The sequence below is a fragment of the Cydia fagiglandana genome, chromosome 10 (genome assembly GCF_963556715.1).
Source record: "Cydia fagiglandana chromosome 10, ilCydFagi1.1, whole genome shotgun sequence".
In the NCBI taxonomy this organism is placed as follows: domain Eukaryota; kingdom Metazoa; phylum Arthropoda; class Insecta; order Lepidoptera; family Tortricidae; genus Cydia; species Cydia fagiglandana.
The window spans coordinates 11,257,980-11,272,576 of record NC_085941.1 but is presented as its reverse complement, the minus strand read 5'-3'; the positions used below and the strand labels follow the sequence as shown (position 1 = coordinate 11,272,576).

Sequence of the window (14,597 nt, the reverse complement as noted above, 5' to 3'; positions counted from 1 at the left end):
CTCGCACTTGCCCGGTTTTTTTCGTATACACGGAAATTATATGGTTAATTAACTACATATATAATTAACTTCGTTTCTGGTGCAAAGGCTATCCATAGCCATCCAGCGCGGCAATGCCGCGAGTATTATGGGCACTTTTGCACCGGAAGCGTCTAGGAGCGGCAGCAATGTTTAGTTAGTAACTTTGTGTGTGTTTAGTTTGTAAGTATGATTAACTGTATGTATGTTTTGATTTAAATAAAGAATGTTTTATTAACTACTTACATCGTTCCTTTCAAACCGCGATAACGCAAAATGTTGTCACAGTGACAGACATATTCTTCAGCCATAAGCCTTCAGTAAGAAGTGCATATACTTGGAAAAACTCGACCTTTGCTGCTGTGGCCCCGTGGCCGGCTGGCACAGGCGAGGCACCAGCCTGGGGCACTGAAGGCCTTGGTCACTTTTTCTTAGTATATGACATTTATTTCAGTTCATATTCTTTCCGTGTACGGTAAGTACCTACACGGCAGGTTTAATGTTGTAAATTCAAGTAAAAATTGTTTTCGCATATATTTCGCATATTGGTGTTTTTTTAGGTCTATAGAACCGATGTCATAAATTAGCACCTTAATATATTTACCGCATCCGCATCTAATATCTATACACAATTAGACACTAGCCACTAACTTATTAAATATTAATAATTAGCACATTAATGTTAAGCACATTAAACTGTTTTATTGTTATACACAGTATTTGTCTAGCTCGTTTACACCTCTATAGAAAAGTTTCCATAACCTGCATGACTTGAATGAAATATTGTTTCTTTGCAGGCCCCCCAATTCATTACATTCAAAGAAGGCAAAGTGGGCGTAAACTTCGGCGGTTACCACGCGGCAGCTGGGCTGGGAGGAGTATTAGGTACGTAATTACTTCTCTTAATCATGTAAACTTGGGCACTTGAAGTAGGTCTGTTATTGAGCTTACTTCGCATTCATTTGGTTGGTTTACGGCAAATGTCGGATAAAAGATTACTAAACCCTTGTCTTAACTGTAGCAACTTACGTGCTTACAAGAATTTCATTTTTATAACTAGTCTGTGATAAATTTAGAAGTGGAAAAATTACTGTATTGGTATAGACTTAACTCACAGCGCTCTGCCATCTGAGCCACCAAGATCTCATCCATAGCCAGCAAATCACGCCCAATAACCCTGTAGAGTATTTTTTCCACTTTTAAATTTATTCTAAGCTTAATAGCATCGTTCGCAGACATTTCCGCTTGTTAAAAATTAAAATTAGTCTGTGATAAACAGATTACCTTAAGTAATGAACAAAATAAATAAGTAATTGTAATTGTAATTTATTGTGTAATAGATTAAAGCTAAGTATGTACAGCACATTAAGTTCATTAATAACTTACATATATAACTAAAATCTTACCTTTTCAGGCATTTACACATTACATAAAACTAATACTAACAAAACAATTAATTCCATTCAAATAAACAGTGCTATTACATAAGTAATTGTGACGTTCCACGGGAAAAGGTACCTTATGAGGGTTTCTAGTTTCGGAGATATGAAATGTTTTGTAAAGAGGTGAAAAAATGCTCAATTTTTTTTATTGTGTGATCTGAAACCTTAATGAGTAACGTTTGTTTACCTGTTTTTATTTTTGTTATAAGTTAGTTATAAGCCTAGTAATGTCGTCTCAGAGTTTAGTCGAAAAGGTACCTTATGGAAAAAAGATTGAAAATTCCCAAAAAAACTAGTCAATACGGGAAAAGAAGTTTGGTAGAGAACTGTATTAGCATTCTGCAAAACTAATATGATAATTTCAGTTCTGGTTGGGGCGCCTAGCAAATATTATAACCGTACATCGACCGACATTACTAATCCAAGTAGCCTGCTATTATACCAAATTTACTCTCGTCAAGTCTTTCTTAACTAGTATAATCTTCATTTAGTTTGGTCGCATGCAATAGATCAGCCATTGGTTTGCTGAAAAATGCCAATACCCGACGCATTACCTTATGGAATATCTGAGGTCATTGAACCTCAATGCCGCTTGTCTTCAATGGCAACCAAAATATATTATTGATAAGAAATAGACGATTTATACCATCTTTACCCCAAAATATTATTAGTTTATCCTAACTGTTCCATCATCATCATGCCTCATCATGTAACTTAACCACAAGGTACCTTTTCATTACATACAAATTATTGGTCTTTTTTAAGATTATTATGACGAAGAACTAATTAAATTTGTGGCAGTTTAATGTAAATTAATATTTTCTATTCATAAAAGATAAACTTCAATGTGATTGATGTTTTGTAGTGATGTATTATTAGATTTATTTCCATAAGGTACCTTTTCGTAAATGTATGGAGCAAATACTGTAATTGTTATGTAAGTTTAAAGTGGCTAAAGGGGTTAAATATAGTATTTAGTTGGGGTTTAAGGATTTATTTCATTTGAATGACAGAATTTCTTTCATATGTGCTCAGAAAAATTGATTGTGTGTTACATTAAAAGTAAAAATATTAAATTTTCTGATTTTATATGAAAAAGTCAGATAATACATTTTCACCTCTAAATCGGTATTGTTTTTTGCTTAAATTGTCTCTCAGTGTCGTTTTCTAATAGATACAATTTAAATCTTAAGAGCTCATTGCAATCAATCGTGAAAATGAAATAAAACTTTATTTTCAAGAGATTGGTTAGTATACACATAAATCAGTCGATATCAAAGGTTTCTATTTGCATTACAGAACAAGTCGCAACATTTTTTTAATCTCAGATATATAAGGTATTATTATTTGTAGTCAACTATGTAACTTACTTCAGGAACATAGTTTTTTAGGCGGCTAAACTTAAAACTTCTCTATCGTAAAGTTGCTCATTTCACAACATTATTTTCAAAAAATCATATCTCTGTAACTACGCAACTTAGAAGGTTGATCTTTTGTGTTATCGATAGCTTATTTATTGTAGATTACTGGGGTATGCATAACTCCATACCCGCCATAAGGTACCTTTGCCCGTGGGACGTCACAATTATAAGTAATGAGAGTGAGGCGACACCGCTATTCTAAAATTAAATAGTCATATTTTACAAATCTGAAGTTATTAATTCCAGTAAGTATACTTATAGTCTAGTGGTTTAGGTCTACGCATAGGTCTAAAGAAAGTTTTTCATCGTACACTTAATTTTGCCTCCCAAAATGACCCTTGACAAATTCTCGTCAGGCGCATGCAACTATCTCGATAGAGATTTTTGCCATCACATCACTAGTAAGTATACCGAATCTAAAAACATTATTTCAACGTGATAGCAATCTTAGTCCATCTCTCTCGCATCAATGGTAATTAGAATTAGTAAGAGCGAGAGACCCATCTACACTCATATTATTCTATTATGTTGGTATCTTATTTTTTAAATCGTTGTTTGTTAGATCGCGTATTAAATCGCAGGCTGTTAGAATCACAAAGATTGATTATTCATAAACCTTATCAAGAGTCCTGAGTTCAAATTAAGGTCGTTCGTGTCGTGTTTTGATCGATTCCTCTTACTCAGCACGAAACCGCTAACGGCTCGATTCGAATTTTAAGATACGTCAAATATTACGTCTAGATATTATATATTATGAATTAGATGGATTAGATGTGTGTCAAAAGTGAAGTTTTTGTATTAAGAAACGTTTGAATCAGGCAGTACGGTGAGAGATATTAAACCCGCCCAACACTATGACATCCCACCAATTATTCGGTGGTAAATTATTGTAAAGTCAAAGTGTAATATGGGTGCCCACATCTTACTCAAAAATATAGCTCTTATGTCGGTGAATTAAGAAGAGTATGGGACATATTTTGAGTAAGTTGTATGTACCCATATTTTTACACTTGACCAGTCACGGACTTTAATGTTGAGCCATTTAGGGTTCAAGCTAATTTGGTTGTCAATAATGGTTGCTCTGAAATATGACAAATGATTGACACGCAATTGTTTTTAAAACGGTATACTTACCTAATTGAAGACGAAGGGATACTTAATCTGTGTGGTTCTCAAGAAGCGTGGTTGGTTTCATATTTTGCTACTTTTGTAAGGGCCACTTACACCATTCACTAACCCGGGTTAACCGGTTAAACCTCTCTTTACCATGGGATTCCATTACAATTTGACACTGGGTTAACGGTTTAACCGGTTAACCCCGGGTTAATGGGTTGGTGCAAGTGGCGCTATGATGTTACTATTATTATGTAGGTAGGCAATAAAATTATGCAGAAAGTTCGTGCAATGTAATGCGCAATACGTAGGTAGTCAAATAATTAGTACCTAGGTAGTAGGTACCAACTTAGTATCAAACTAAACAATAATAATTTTATGAGAAAACCACTTCAAAAATCTTGCCTTAAAGTAAATAAATAGAACCGTAAAAACTTTGCAATATTAGTATTTAATAAAAACTTTTTACAAAAAAAAGAAAACCGACTTCAAAAAGGATGAAATAAAATATTATCCTTTTTAAGTCTATGCGTTACCAACTGATATGTTTGAAGTCGGTGCCAAGCCAACTTTTGAAGCATATCATGATTTTGATGTACGTTGTATTGCCTTACAATGAACGTACTTTCTGTAGGTACAGTCGACGTTAAAAATATGTTTACACTTTTCGTCTTATTACAAAGGAGTAAGGTGCAAAAGTGTATAAGACATATCTTTGACGTCGACTGTACCTAAGAACACACGATCAAACCTTCTTGGCACAGTCCGTACCATGTTTGTCGGCACGCAAGCGTGGGATTGGGACTGAAGTTATTTCCCGTCCCTTATTCAGAGGACTACATTTCAAAATATAAAACAATTCAAGGAATTTACGTTCTTGCCAAATTTCACCTAAAGCGGTTCAGTTGTTTAGCCATGAAAAGGCGACAAAGAGGCAGACAGAATTACTTACACATTTATAATAGTTCTAATGGTACAGTTCTAATGGGATTTATAGTCATAAAGCTGATTATTTTTGACGGGTATTCTTTAGTACTTGGCTTGGCACCGACTTCAAACATATCAGTTGGTAACGCATAGACTTAAAAAGGATAATATTTTATTTCATCCTTTTTGAAGTCGGTTTTCTTTTTTTTGTAAAAAGTTTTTATTTTTCCATTTTTAGTTTTAACGCATTGTTAATAGCGCGACGCGTGAATGAAAAACAACATCATGATTAACACTAAATTCGTGTATCTACTTTAATAAATATGTAATCTGGAATTTTCTCGAGTCCGCCTGGGAAATTATAATTCCTGTCACTACACTAAATCCATCCTCCGCCCCGCCACTGACCCAATCCCTCAACCCCCCCGATCACTCAACCTCATAGCGTGTCAACCCCTGATCCATGTACCCCTCGGCCCTGAACCAGCACCCCTTCAACCACCATTACCCGACCCCTTAACTCCTAACCCTAACCCCCGATCAGTAGCCTTACCAGCTTACCAAGAGTTTGACATTGATTTATTCGCTAGCGTGTGTGTAACTTACTTTCTTTGCATCTCGCTCGTACTGGAATATTAGTGCGAGCGAGATGCATAAAAAGTAAGTTACGAAGACGTTAGCGTCGCTAACTTAGCGAATATGTCAATGTCAAACTCGTGGTAAGGCTACACTTGCACTACATCAAATTGGCGGTGTTCGGAAGCAAATGCTCGAGTTACTTTAGAAAACACCGAAATCACTTTACACGTGCCTTTAAAAACTGAGGAGTTCCCTCAATTCCTCATGGATTCCATCATCAGACCAGAACCAAAAATAATACGGAAACACCTTGGAGGCAACTCCTTCCAAACAAAAAAAGAATTACTCAAATCGGATCACAGGTGCCGGAGTAATCGCTGAACATACTACATTTAATAAATCATCATCATTATCATCAAAACAATCATCATCATCAGGTCTACTTCATCAAAGTGGTGGTTTTCTGGAGAAAATGCTCGAGTTGCTTAAGAAAACACCCAAATCACCATGGATGTGCCTTTAAAAATTGAGGAGTTCCCTCAATTCCTCATGGATCCCATCATCAGAACAGAACCAAATTAAAATGGGACCAACTCGGAGGTAGCTCCTTTCAAACAAAAAAAGAATTACTCAAATCGGACTACGGATGTCGGAGTAATCGGTGAACGTACATAGAAAAAAAAAAAAAAAAATAGCCACAACCGAATACAGAACCTCCTCCTTCTATGAAATGGAAGTCGGTTAAAAAATTGCTTCCATTACAAAAAAAAATCATTACATAAATATATAGCTTCATATTTATTTATTATTTAATAATCAATTTTAAACTTTATTAACATTTCAAAATATAAATTAAGAAATAACCTAACATATTTAGGTAATCAAAATCATATTAAAATTAAACATTAAATTTCTAACTCTAGTTAGAAGTAATTTAACACCACAACATTTGAGAAGGTTTCAGTGATTAAACTATAAATCGGTTAGCGACTTTAATTTTCCATGAAATGAAATCATGTACAGGCAACCTTAGAAACCGTTGTAAACATTTTCGCAGTAACACAAAAACTATCATTAATTTATTAAGGCTGGATTTATAATAAAACTAGGCTCCGATTTAGGGAACAAATGATACCATCGGCATATAGCTACCGAGGTCAATTTAACAATTTGATTTCAGTTCCATTAGGAAGTTACTAAATATAAATATAAAAAACACAAAGCCACTCAGCGTGTCTCATCATATTTTAAGTTGGATTAACTCGTTTTTATCTATCAATCTGCAAATGAAAACCGTCATTTTACTGCTATTTATAACTTGAAGGTAAAAAAAGTTTATTATAGAAATAGCAGCCAGACGATTTTAAATATGCACATTTTTAAGTAAATTAAATTGTAGACTATTTACATACGCTTTTAATTTTAAATAGGATTATGTGTGTATTTTGTATGTTGTATTTATGATTGTATTCTGAGTTCTATAACTCAGTATATTAATAATATCTTCAACCAAATAAAATATAATATCAAATAATACCAAGGGCGTTCGTTGCTACTGAGAGATTATATTATAAGTACCCTCTACCGTAGTAAGCTGCGTCATCTTTTAGTTTGCGCTAAAGTCTCCTAAATTTTTAAACATGGCTTAACTCCCCTTCTTAGGAAAGTCTCCTAAACATCCTATATGTATGTAGCAATATAACCTTAATTCCTCAAGACAAAATTTAAAAACCGGGCAAGTGCGAGTCGGACTCGCGCACGAAGGGTTCCGTACCATAAAGCAAAAAAAAACGGGAAAAAATGCACAAAGAAAACGGTCACCCATCCAAGTACTGACCACGCCCGACGTTGCTTAACTTTGGTCAAAAATCACGTTTGCTGTGTGGGAGCCCCACTTAAATCTTTATTTTATTCTGTTTTTAATATTTGTTGTTATAGCGGCAACAGAAATACATCATCTGTGAAAATTTCAACTGTCTAGCTATCACGGTTCGTGAGATACAGCCTGGTGACAGACAGACGGACAGACGGACGGACGGACAGCGAAGTCTTAGTAATAGGGTCCCATTTTACCCTTTGGGTACGGAACCCTAAAAACTATATATTATATACTAGGTGTACTTCCATACAATTTTAGTTGTACACATTCGTACATCTACTGCATTTAAACATTTAATTTATGCTTGTAATTTATGAAATCGGAAAAAAAGCGCTGGTGGCCTAGCGGTAAGAGCGTGCGACTTGCAATCCGGAGGTCGCGGGTTCAAACCCCGGCTCGTACCAATGAGTTTTTCGGAACTTATGTTCGAAATATCATTTGATATTTACTAGTCGCTTTTCGGTGAAGGAAAACATCGTGAGGAAACCGGACTAATCCCAATAAGGCCTAGTTTCCCCTCTGGGTTGGGAGGTCAGATGGCAGTCGCTTTCGTAAAAACTAGTGCCTACGTCAAATCATGGGATTAGTTGTCAAGCGGACCCCAGGCTCCTATGTGAGCCGTGGCAAAATGCCGGGATAACGCGAGGAAGAAGAGGAGAGTTTATGAAATCGGAAAGGGTAAGATCAGATCACATTTCCTAAATCATGCTAAATAGCAAATGCGAACTACATGATGAAAGAAATATAGTAAAGTCAGACCGTGTAAAGTCTGCAGCGATTTTGATAGCCCACGCAATGCAAGTGTAATTTTAAACGTCAAACTTCTATGAAATTATGACGTACAAATAACACTTACACTGCATGGGCTATCAAATCCGCTGCAGACTTTTCTTGGTACAACTATACCTACCTATAAATAAATTAAAACTTCGCACGGCGGAGAAAAATGTAAACTTTCATGGAATATCTTCAAACTATTTGACAGGTCAACTGTCCGAAAACTAATATGCACAAAACAAAGAAGTAACGCGGCACGCGCATACTTTGTTCCATGCTAATATGTCTCAACACTGACAGGGCAGTATAACATCACAATTACAACGACCATGAATACAACGAATTGAGCTACATCACGGCATTTATATACTGAATCGTACCTACTTGTGTTAAAGTTAACTGCTGTCTGCATTTATTTTATAATACCTGTAATAAAAAATATTTATAACTGCCGTAATAAAAACTTAATTTGTTTAGGTAACGGCGGAGCCGGTGGGCTGTTTGCCGAGGCCGGCACTCCTCACGGGCAAGCGGCGGCTGCCGGGCTAGGCGGTGGAGCCAGCGGTGGTGGGAGTGGAGGTAACGTCTCTTCATCTATATCATACTTAATTGCGCTTGACCTGCAAGCCTATTATGGATCGCTTTATTCACATTTATCCACGTGATAAAACAACTGTCACTTTTTAACTCTGCGGGATAGAAAGAGACGGACACCGTTTTATCACGCTGTCACGTAGACAAAGACGACCATCATAATATCCGTACTGGTCCTATTTCTATGTCCGATCTAACGCTGTCTTATCTGACAACGCAGGTGCATTTAAAAACTAAAGCCCCCTCCAAACTATGTGCGTGAATCGCGGCGCGACGTCGCGGAGCGAACATATCGCGAAGTTGACGTATGACTCCACAATCGCATACTTCATGGCGATTTCGCAGTTTGGTTTGCGGCAATATGGCGGAAAAGCATCAGCTGATCGAGTTTAACTGTTAGTTATCTATGGCATCAGACGTGATTTAGCTGTTTTTCCATTTTGTTTTATTGTAAAACCGTAAAATATAGCTGCTTAGTATAATATAATCATAATATAATTCATATTTATCTTACCACAGAGGAGCCAAAATATTGTGTAATGTGGAGTCTTGCAAGTTCGCGCTTCGCGTCTCCTTTGACGCGGGCCGAAATACCGACAAAAAACGGAGAACAAGGCGCGAAGGCGTGAACAATCTGCGAAATCGACGCCACACTTGCGTTCGCGGCTTCGCCCGCGATTCACGCGCATAGTCTGGAGGGGGCTTAACAAATACAATACAATATTTAAGACCCCGTCGCGTCGGTTCATGTTTTTCTCTAACTCTGACTACCTTGATAGCGAGACGGCTGTGCATACCGGGCATATAGCATGCCCGGGCATAGGCCCGGGATCGCGAATATCATGTTTTGAGTTGTTATTTTTAAGTACTTAATCGAATTTAAAAGCAATTTTGATATAGCTGTTGTGCAATAAATTTCAAAGGGCGTTCGTATTTTATTTTCTATAGACTCTATAATAGAGCAAAAGTCAAGAAATCATAGGATTCGAATAGATAAAGTATCTAGAGAAAGGCCTTAACATTGCTACTCATATTTTTGGCAACATAATACATGTTCTAAAAAAGCACACCGCCAATAAGTTACAGCGTATGGTTTTGATATTAAGTTCCAAAGTAGGTACCTACTTGTTTTACGAAATTATTTTTTACTTACCTGCTGACACTACATCTGATAAGTAAATCACTTAATTGTATCATGAAGCCGTTATGCATATCGTTACCTACGAAATTTTATTTTAAATAAGGTTTCAATTGTAAATCAACACTAATTAAATTCGAATTCCTTGGGAGTATCTAATAAATAATTAGCGAGTTCTAATTACATATTACGAGACGGCACACTTTACATTTATAGAATTAAATTAAACCAAATTAGTATTTCTAATTGGTAACTAGAAACTAATAATTATTCTGTAAATCCAGTGAACACCCGATACGTAAAGTGATAATGTCATTAAGTATCCCGATGGATTGTGTCGGTATTGTCAGGTAGGTAATAGTGTGAGTAATGGAATTTCCTAAAGGACTATTACGTACCTAAGTTTGATATTCATTCAAATAAGCTAGTAAATTATATAATTTTATTAACAGTCACCGTCTACTAAGCTGTCAATTCGATTCGATGTTTGGTTGGCGCTTAGATAGAATTCGATTTTGTGTCCAAGGGGGATTAAATAAGTGAACGAACTTATTTGAAAAAAAGTCAGCAAGAATAAAAACAACAAAACATATTATTATTTTATTTTATTTTTCAGCAATCACTACAGTCACTAGATAGAGTGGATAGGTACCTACATTCATATATTTTCCTGCTTGTTGCTCAAGACATAATATACCTATTTCCAACATACATAATCATTTTACTGCGGTCAATGTAGGAGGTACATGTATTTAAAGTCCAACAAGTACTTATAAAAATAGATATTGTAGAAAACAAGACGTTTAAGTAAATGGAAGGTGAATAACGCTTGAAAATGAACGCGCGCACCGCTTAGATTAATTGCATAGATTAATTAATGAACATTTATACTGCGCAATCTGGTTCCGATGAGTTATGTTCTTTACGTAAGTATTTGTTATGCAGATTAATAATATTATACTAAAAGTTTGTTACTTAAATTTAATATAAAAATATGTACGTTATACCAATACATTGTCGTATACTGTATACACTTTTGGCACTCTGTCCGTGTCGATATTTAATACCTTGTCTGTACCGTTGAAATACTATTATTTTCTATTAGATAGATTGTGTACCTCCTTATTATAGTTATTGATTAACTGAATTCCTTCAGAACTGCACACATCTTATAAAAATATCCAGTTGCTTGATGAATAAATAGTATCAAAGCAATTTTAATGTCTCCGACCTAGACACGAAGACAATAGTGGTAGATACAAGAATAGTAATTAAAAGTCACCTCGGTTTAATGATGGCAAAGATACAAACGCAGAATGTTACTAAGATTACATAACAGACAAGTACGCAATTAGCTGGTGACTGGTATTAAACATATGACTAGTGTATATAAGTAATTAAAATAATTCGTACATCATAAGCCTTAACAAGGCTACTGAAATTGGCTTCTAACATGGCGTGCCAATTAGCCTTATCCTAGGTCTTTCTTGTAATGTCCCAGACTGTAATTGTTGTACCGTTAGGGTTTTCAATAGTCCTCAGGCAACTTATTGCCAACAGAAATATTATCGTAAAATTCGTAAGTATCGTGCATGCCATAGGTAAGCTATTTAAATAGACGTAAATAAATGACATGTATGTAAATAGGTACATATGTATGTGTATGATTTTAATTATGATTATACCATCTTTATAGAGCGTAGGTCTCTTTTATCTTACATAAAAATAGTTCCTCAAGGAAATTAAATTGTTGAAATATTCATCATCATTGTCATGTTTTTCATACGCCAGTTTTTCTGTTAATGTCAACTCTATCCAGCCAGACTAGATACATGAAATTAAAGAAACTGTATTTATTATGAATTATGACGTGTGTGGTTGTGTATTGTTGATTATGACGTGTGTGTGTTATCAGGTGGTTTATACGCCGGCGCGACCGCCGGAGGCAACGTGAAAGCGGCCGCGGGACTCGCCGGAGGCGCCGATGCTGAGAAATCTGGTGGCGTTGGGTTCGCTGGAGCTTCCGCTGGCAATCGCAACGCTGCTGCTGGATTGGTAAGAACTCCTTACAAATATGTCAAGGCCTTACAATCAGCAAAACTATTATTTTATCAACTTGGCATACAAATATTTCGCTGGCTGTACTTACCTCAAAGTGGGTAATTAATCTTGATCATGTATCGTTTTTACTTATTTAAATGCTAACAAAAAACTTACCTTGTTGTCACATTTTGTGCTTTAATGTTTTTTATACTGAATACATCTACAATGTCTACAGTCTACATGGTTATGTTTTAATTATTGATTTAGATTATTACCAGTTAGTATAAAAAATATGTATTTTTATTTTCAGGGCGGTGAATCCGGTGTTGCAGGATCATCAGGATTTACTTACTCAAGCAGCAAGTCATTCGGGCTTTCGTCTGGAGCTGTTGAGCAACCCGTCAGTCACGTCGACAAAAAAGTGCACACTGAATTCGATTTCAATGCTGCATCGCCCGTTGTACCTTTAACTAGTACCGTTGTAAAATCCAAGACCAAAGTCAAGGAAGTGAGTAACTATGGGGAACCAGACTTATTCCGCAGTAATACCAGATCAATTTTTAATTTTGACGCAATGTTTAGATCTTTGTTTAGAGTTCCAGAAGTGTTCAGACAGCCCGTATTTCACTTTCCGCAACAGTCTGGTTTTATGCAAATGCAAAAGGTTTGTTTTTTTAGAGGATGAAAGATAATTGCACCAGAAGCTTCCAGACAGCTTTAACTCCGTACGACACAATCATTTTCATTGCCATTTTCTACTTCTACCTGCAAAATGAAGTAGAAATTAAAATTAAAATAAATCCACCTATTTCACCAGAACCACTGACTGTGCTAACAATACTTTTCATAATTAAAGTGGAACCGCTTGTTTGACTATCCACAGCGGGTTCGTCAAGGAGATACTTCAAATGATCAAATATTATTTTATTGACATGGAAAATACTTCCAACACGTACCTAATATTTGTCGAAGCCACTAAAATTATTTATTATAAAAAGTAGACTGACGTAATTTGAATTGAGATTGTTTACAGGTACACGTTGAACAACCTCCGCCGGTGGTCGTTGAAAAACACTTCATCCAGCCTCAACCGGTAGTGGTTGAGAAGCATGTTTACCACGAACAACCCGTGGTTGTAGAAAAGCACATCTACCACAAGAAGCCGCATCGTTTTCATAACAAGGTGTCAGTCCACGGATACATAGGTGGAGCTGGGGCGTTACCTCCTCCCCCTCCGATTGAAAAGAGGATTGATGTTGGAGTCGAGAACTATGCCAGTGCTGGAGCTGATGCTGGGGTTGCCCACGGTGGTAACCACCAAGTCTCTTACACCAAGCAAGTTAATTTCCAAAGGAATCCGCAATTCTTTGCCGATATATTCAACGTAAGTTTTATTTTGCTACAACTTAAATTTACTTTTGTAACATATTAGTTAAAGCTAATGTCGATATTTTTTATCTATGTGAATAATTACAGGAAATTAAAATTTCTGATATGAATAAAAACGGATCCCTTCATTCTCGGTAAATCGACTATAATGAGGAAACAGATTACATACCTATATCCCTTCTCGGTTCATTACTCCAAGGGTAGCTGAAAAAGATCCATTATAAATGCTAACTGGGACATACAATTTAGCTTATAACATGTCCTTTGTCTCCCGAAATTCAAGGAAATTGGCGAAATGAAGGTGTCATAAATTACAGTATGTAACTTGTCCAAATCACTGAACATTGCTTCTACTTTTTTTATGTTTTTTCTTTGTGTTCCTAAACGAAATTTTAATGTTCACAGATTCCAATTTCTACTTTGAAAGCGGTGGGGAATTTCCTGGGCAACACAGCCGGGAGCACCAGCGTTTCGGTCCAAAAGTCCGCGTCGGTGCAAGCGGGCGCAGGTGCGGGTTTCTATTAAATTTAAACAGTGTATTTTTATATGTGTTTTATAGAAAAGCTAAGGTAATAAAGTATATGCAATAGTGTTCTCATATTATTTATGCCTTAGGTATGCTCTCTTATGCGGACCAGACACTATCATTTAGAATGAATTTTGTTGACAGTCTCTTGATTTGAATGTATTGAAAATTAGAAAAGGACAAAGGAATTACTGTATCAGACCGCTTAACATGATTTGCGTTGTCACGAGCTACACCACTAAGTACTTTAACCCTTAAATGCGTAGTGTTGCCAAATGTCTACAAAGCATTAGACAGCTCACAGGTTTCTTAGACAATCGCCATATTTTTTTTATTAATTTTTACTTTCTTGGTTTGGAACCCTCAAAACATAATACAAACTTTTCTTGTAATAACTAAAGCAAGCAGCTTAACGTTTTCTAATTTTTAATAAGAAGTATTTATAGCAGCATTTTATGTCCAAGATAAGGCAGTATAAGAGGCAGGGAGCAACGATCCCCAGCGGCTTTTTCCGCTCGTAATTTTGATGATATTTTTATCTAAGAGCATTTATTGCGTTTTATTTTTTACGAGTAATCCCTGGGACGGAAGCCGGCATGGATTTACGCGACTTCTTAAGATGATAAATGATATTCTCGAAATATCCGATTGGTTAAACCCGCACTTATTAAATCAAGCACAGTTACAAAAATACATTTATATATTCCTATGGAGAATAGTCTAAATTTTATATTAAAGGAAAAAATGGAAA

General features: G+C 35.9%; 1 protein-coding gene across 1 annotated transcript in view; it reads left to right on the top strand.

The window, feature by feature from the left end:
* The window catches only part of LOC134667860 (pupal cuticle protein 36a), a 36,321-nt gene extending 22,412 nt beyond the window's left edge, over positions 1-13,909 (top strand). The window contains exons 3-8 of the mRNA XM_063525252.1: positions 816-903; positions 8,634-8,735; positions 11,804-11,943; positions 12,242-12,439; positions 12,965-13,315; positions 13,726-13,909. Of these exons, the coding sequence (XP_063381322.1) occupies positions 816-903; positions 8,634-8,735; positions 11,804-11,943; positions 12,242-12,439; positions 12,965-13,315; positions 13,726-13,845 (999 nt within the window). The 3' untranslated portion in view covers positions 13,846-13,909. The remainder of the gene's footprint in view (positions 1-815; positions 904-8,633; positions 8,736-11,803; positions 11,944-12,241; positions 12,440-12,964; positions 13,316-13,725) is intronic.
* Positions 13,910-14,597: the final 688 nt, after the last annotated feature.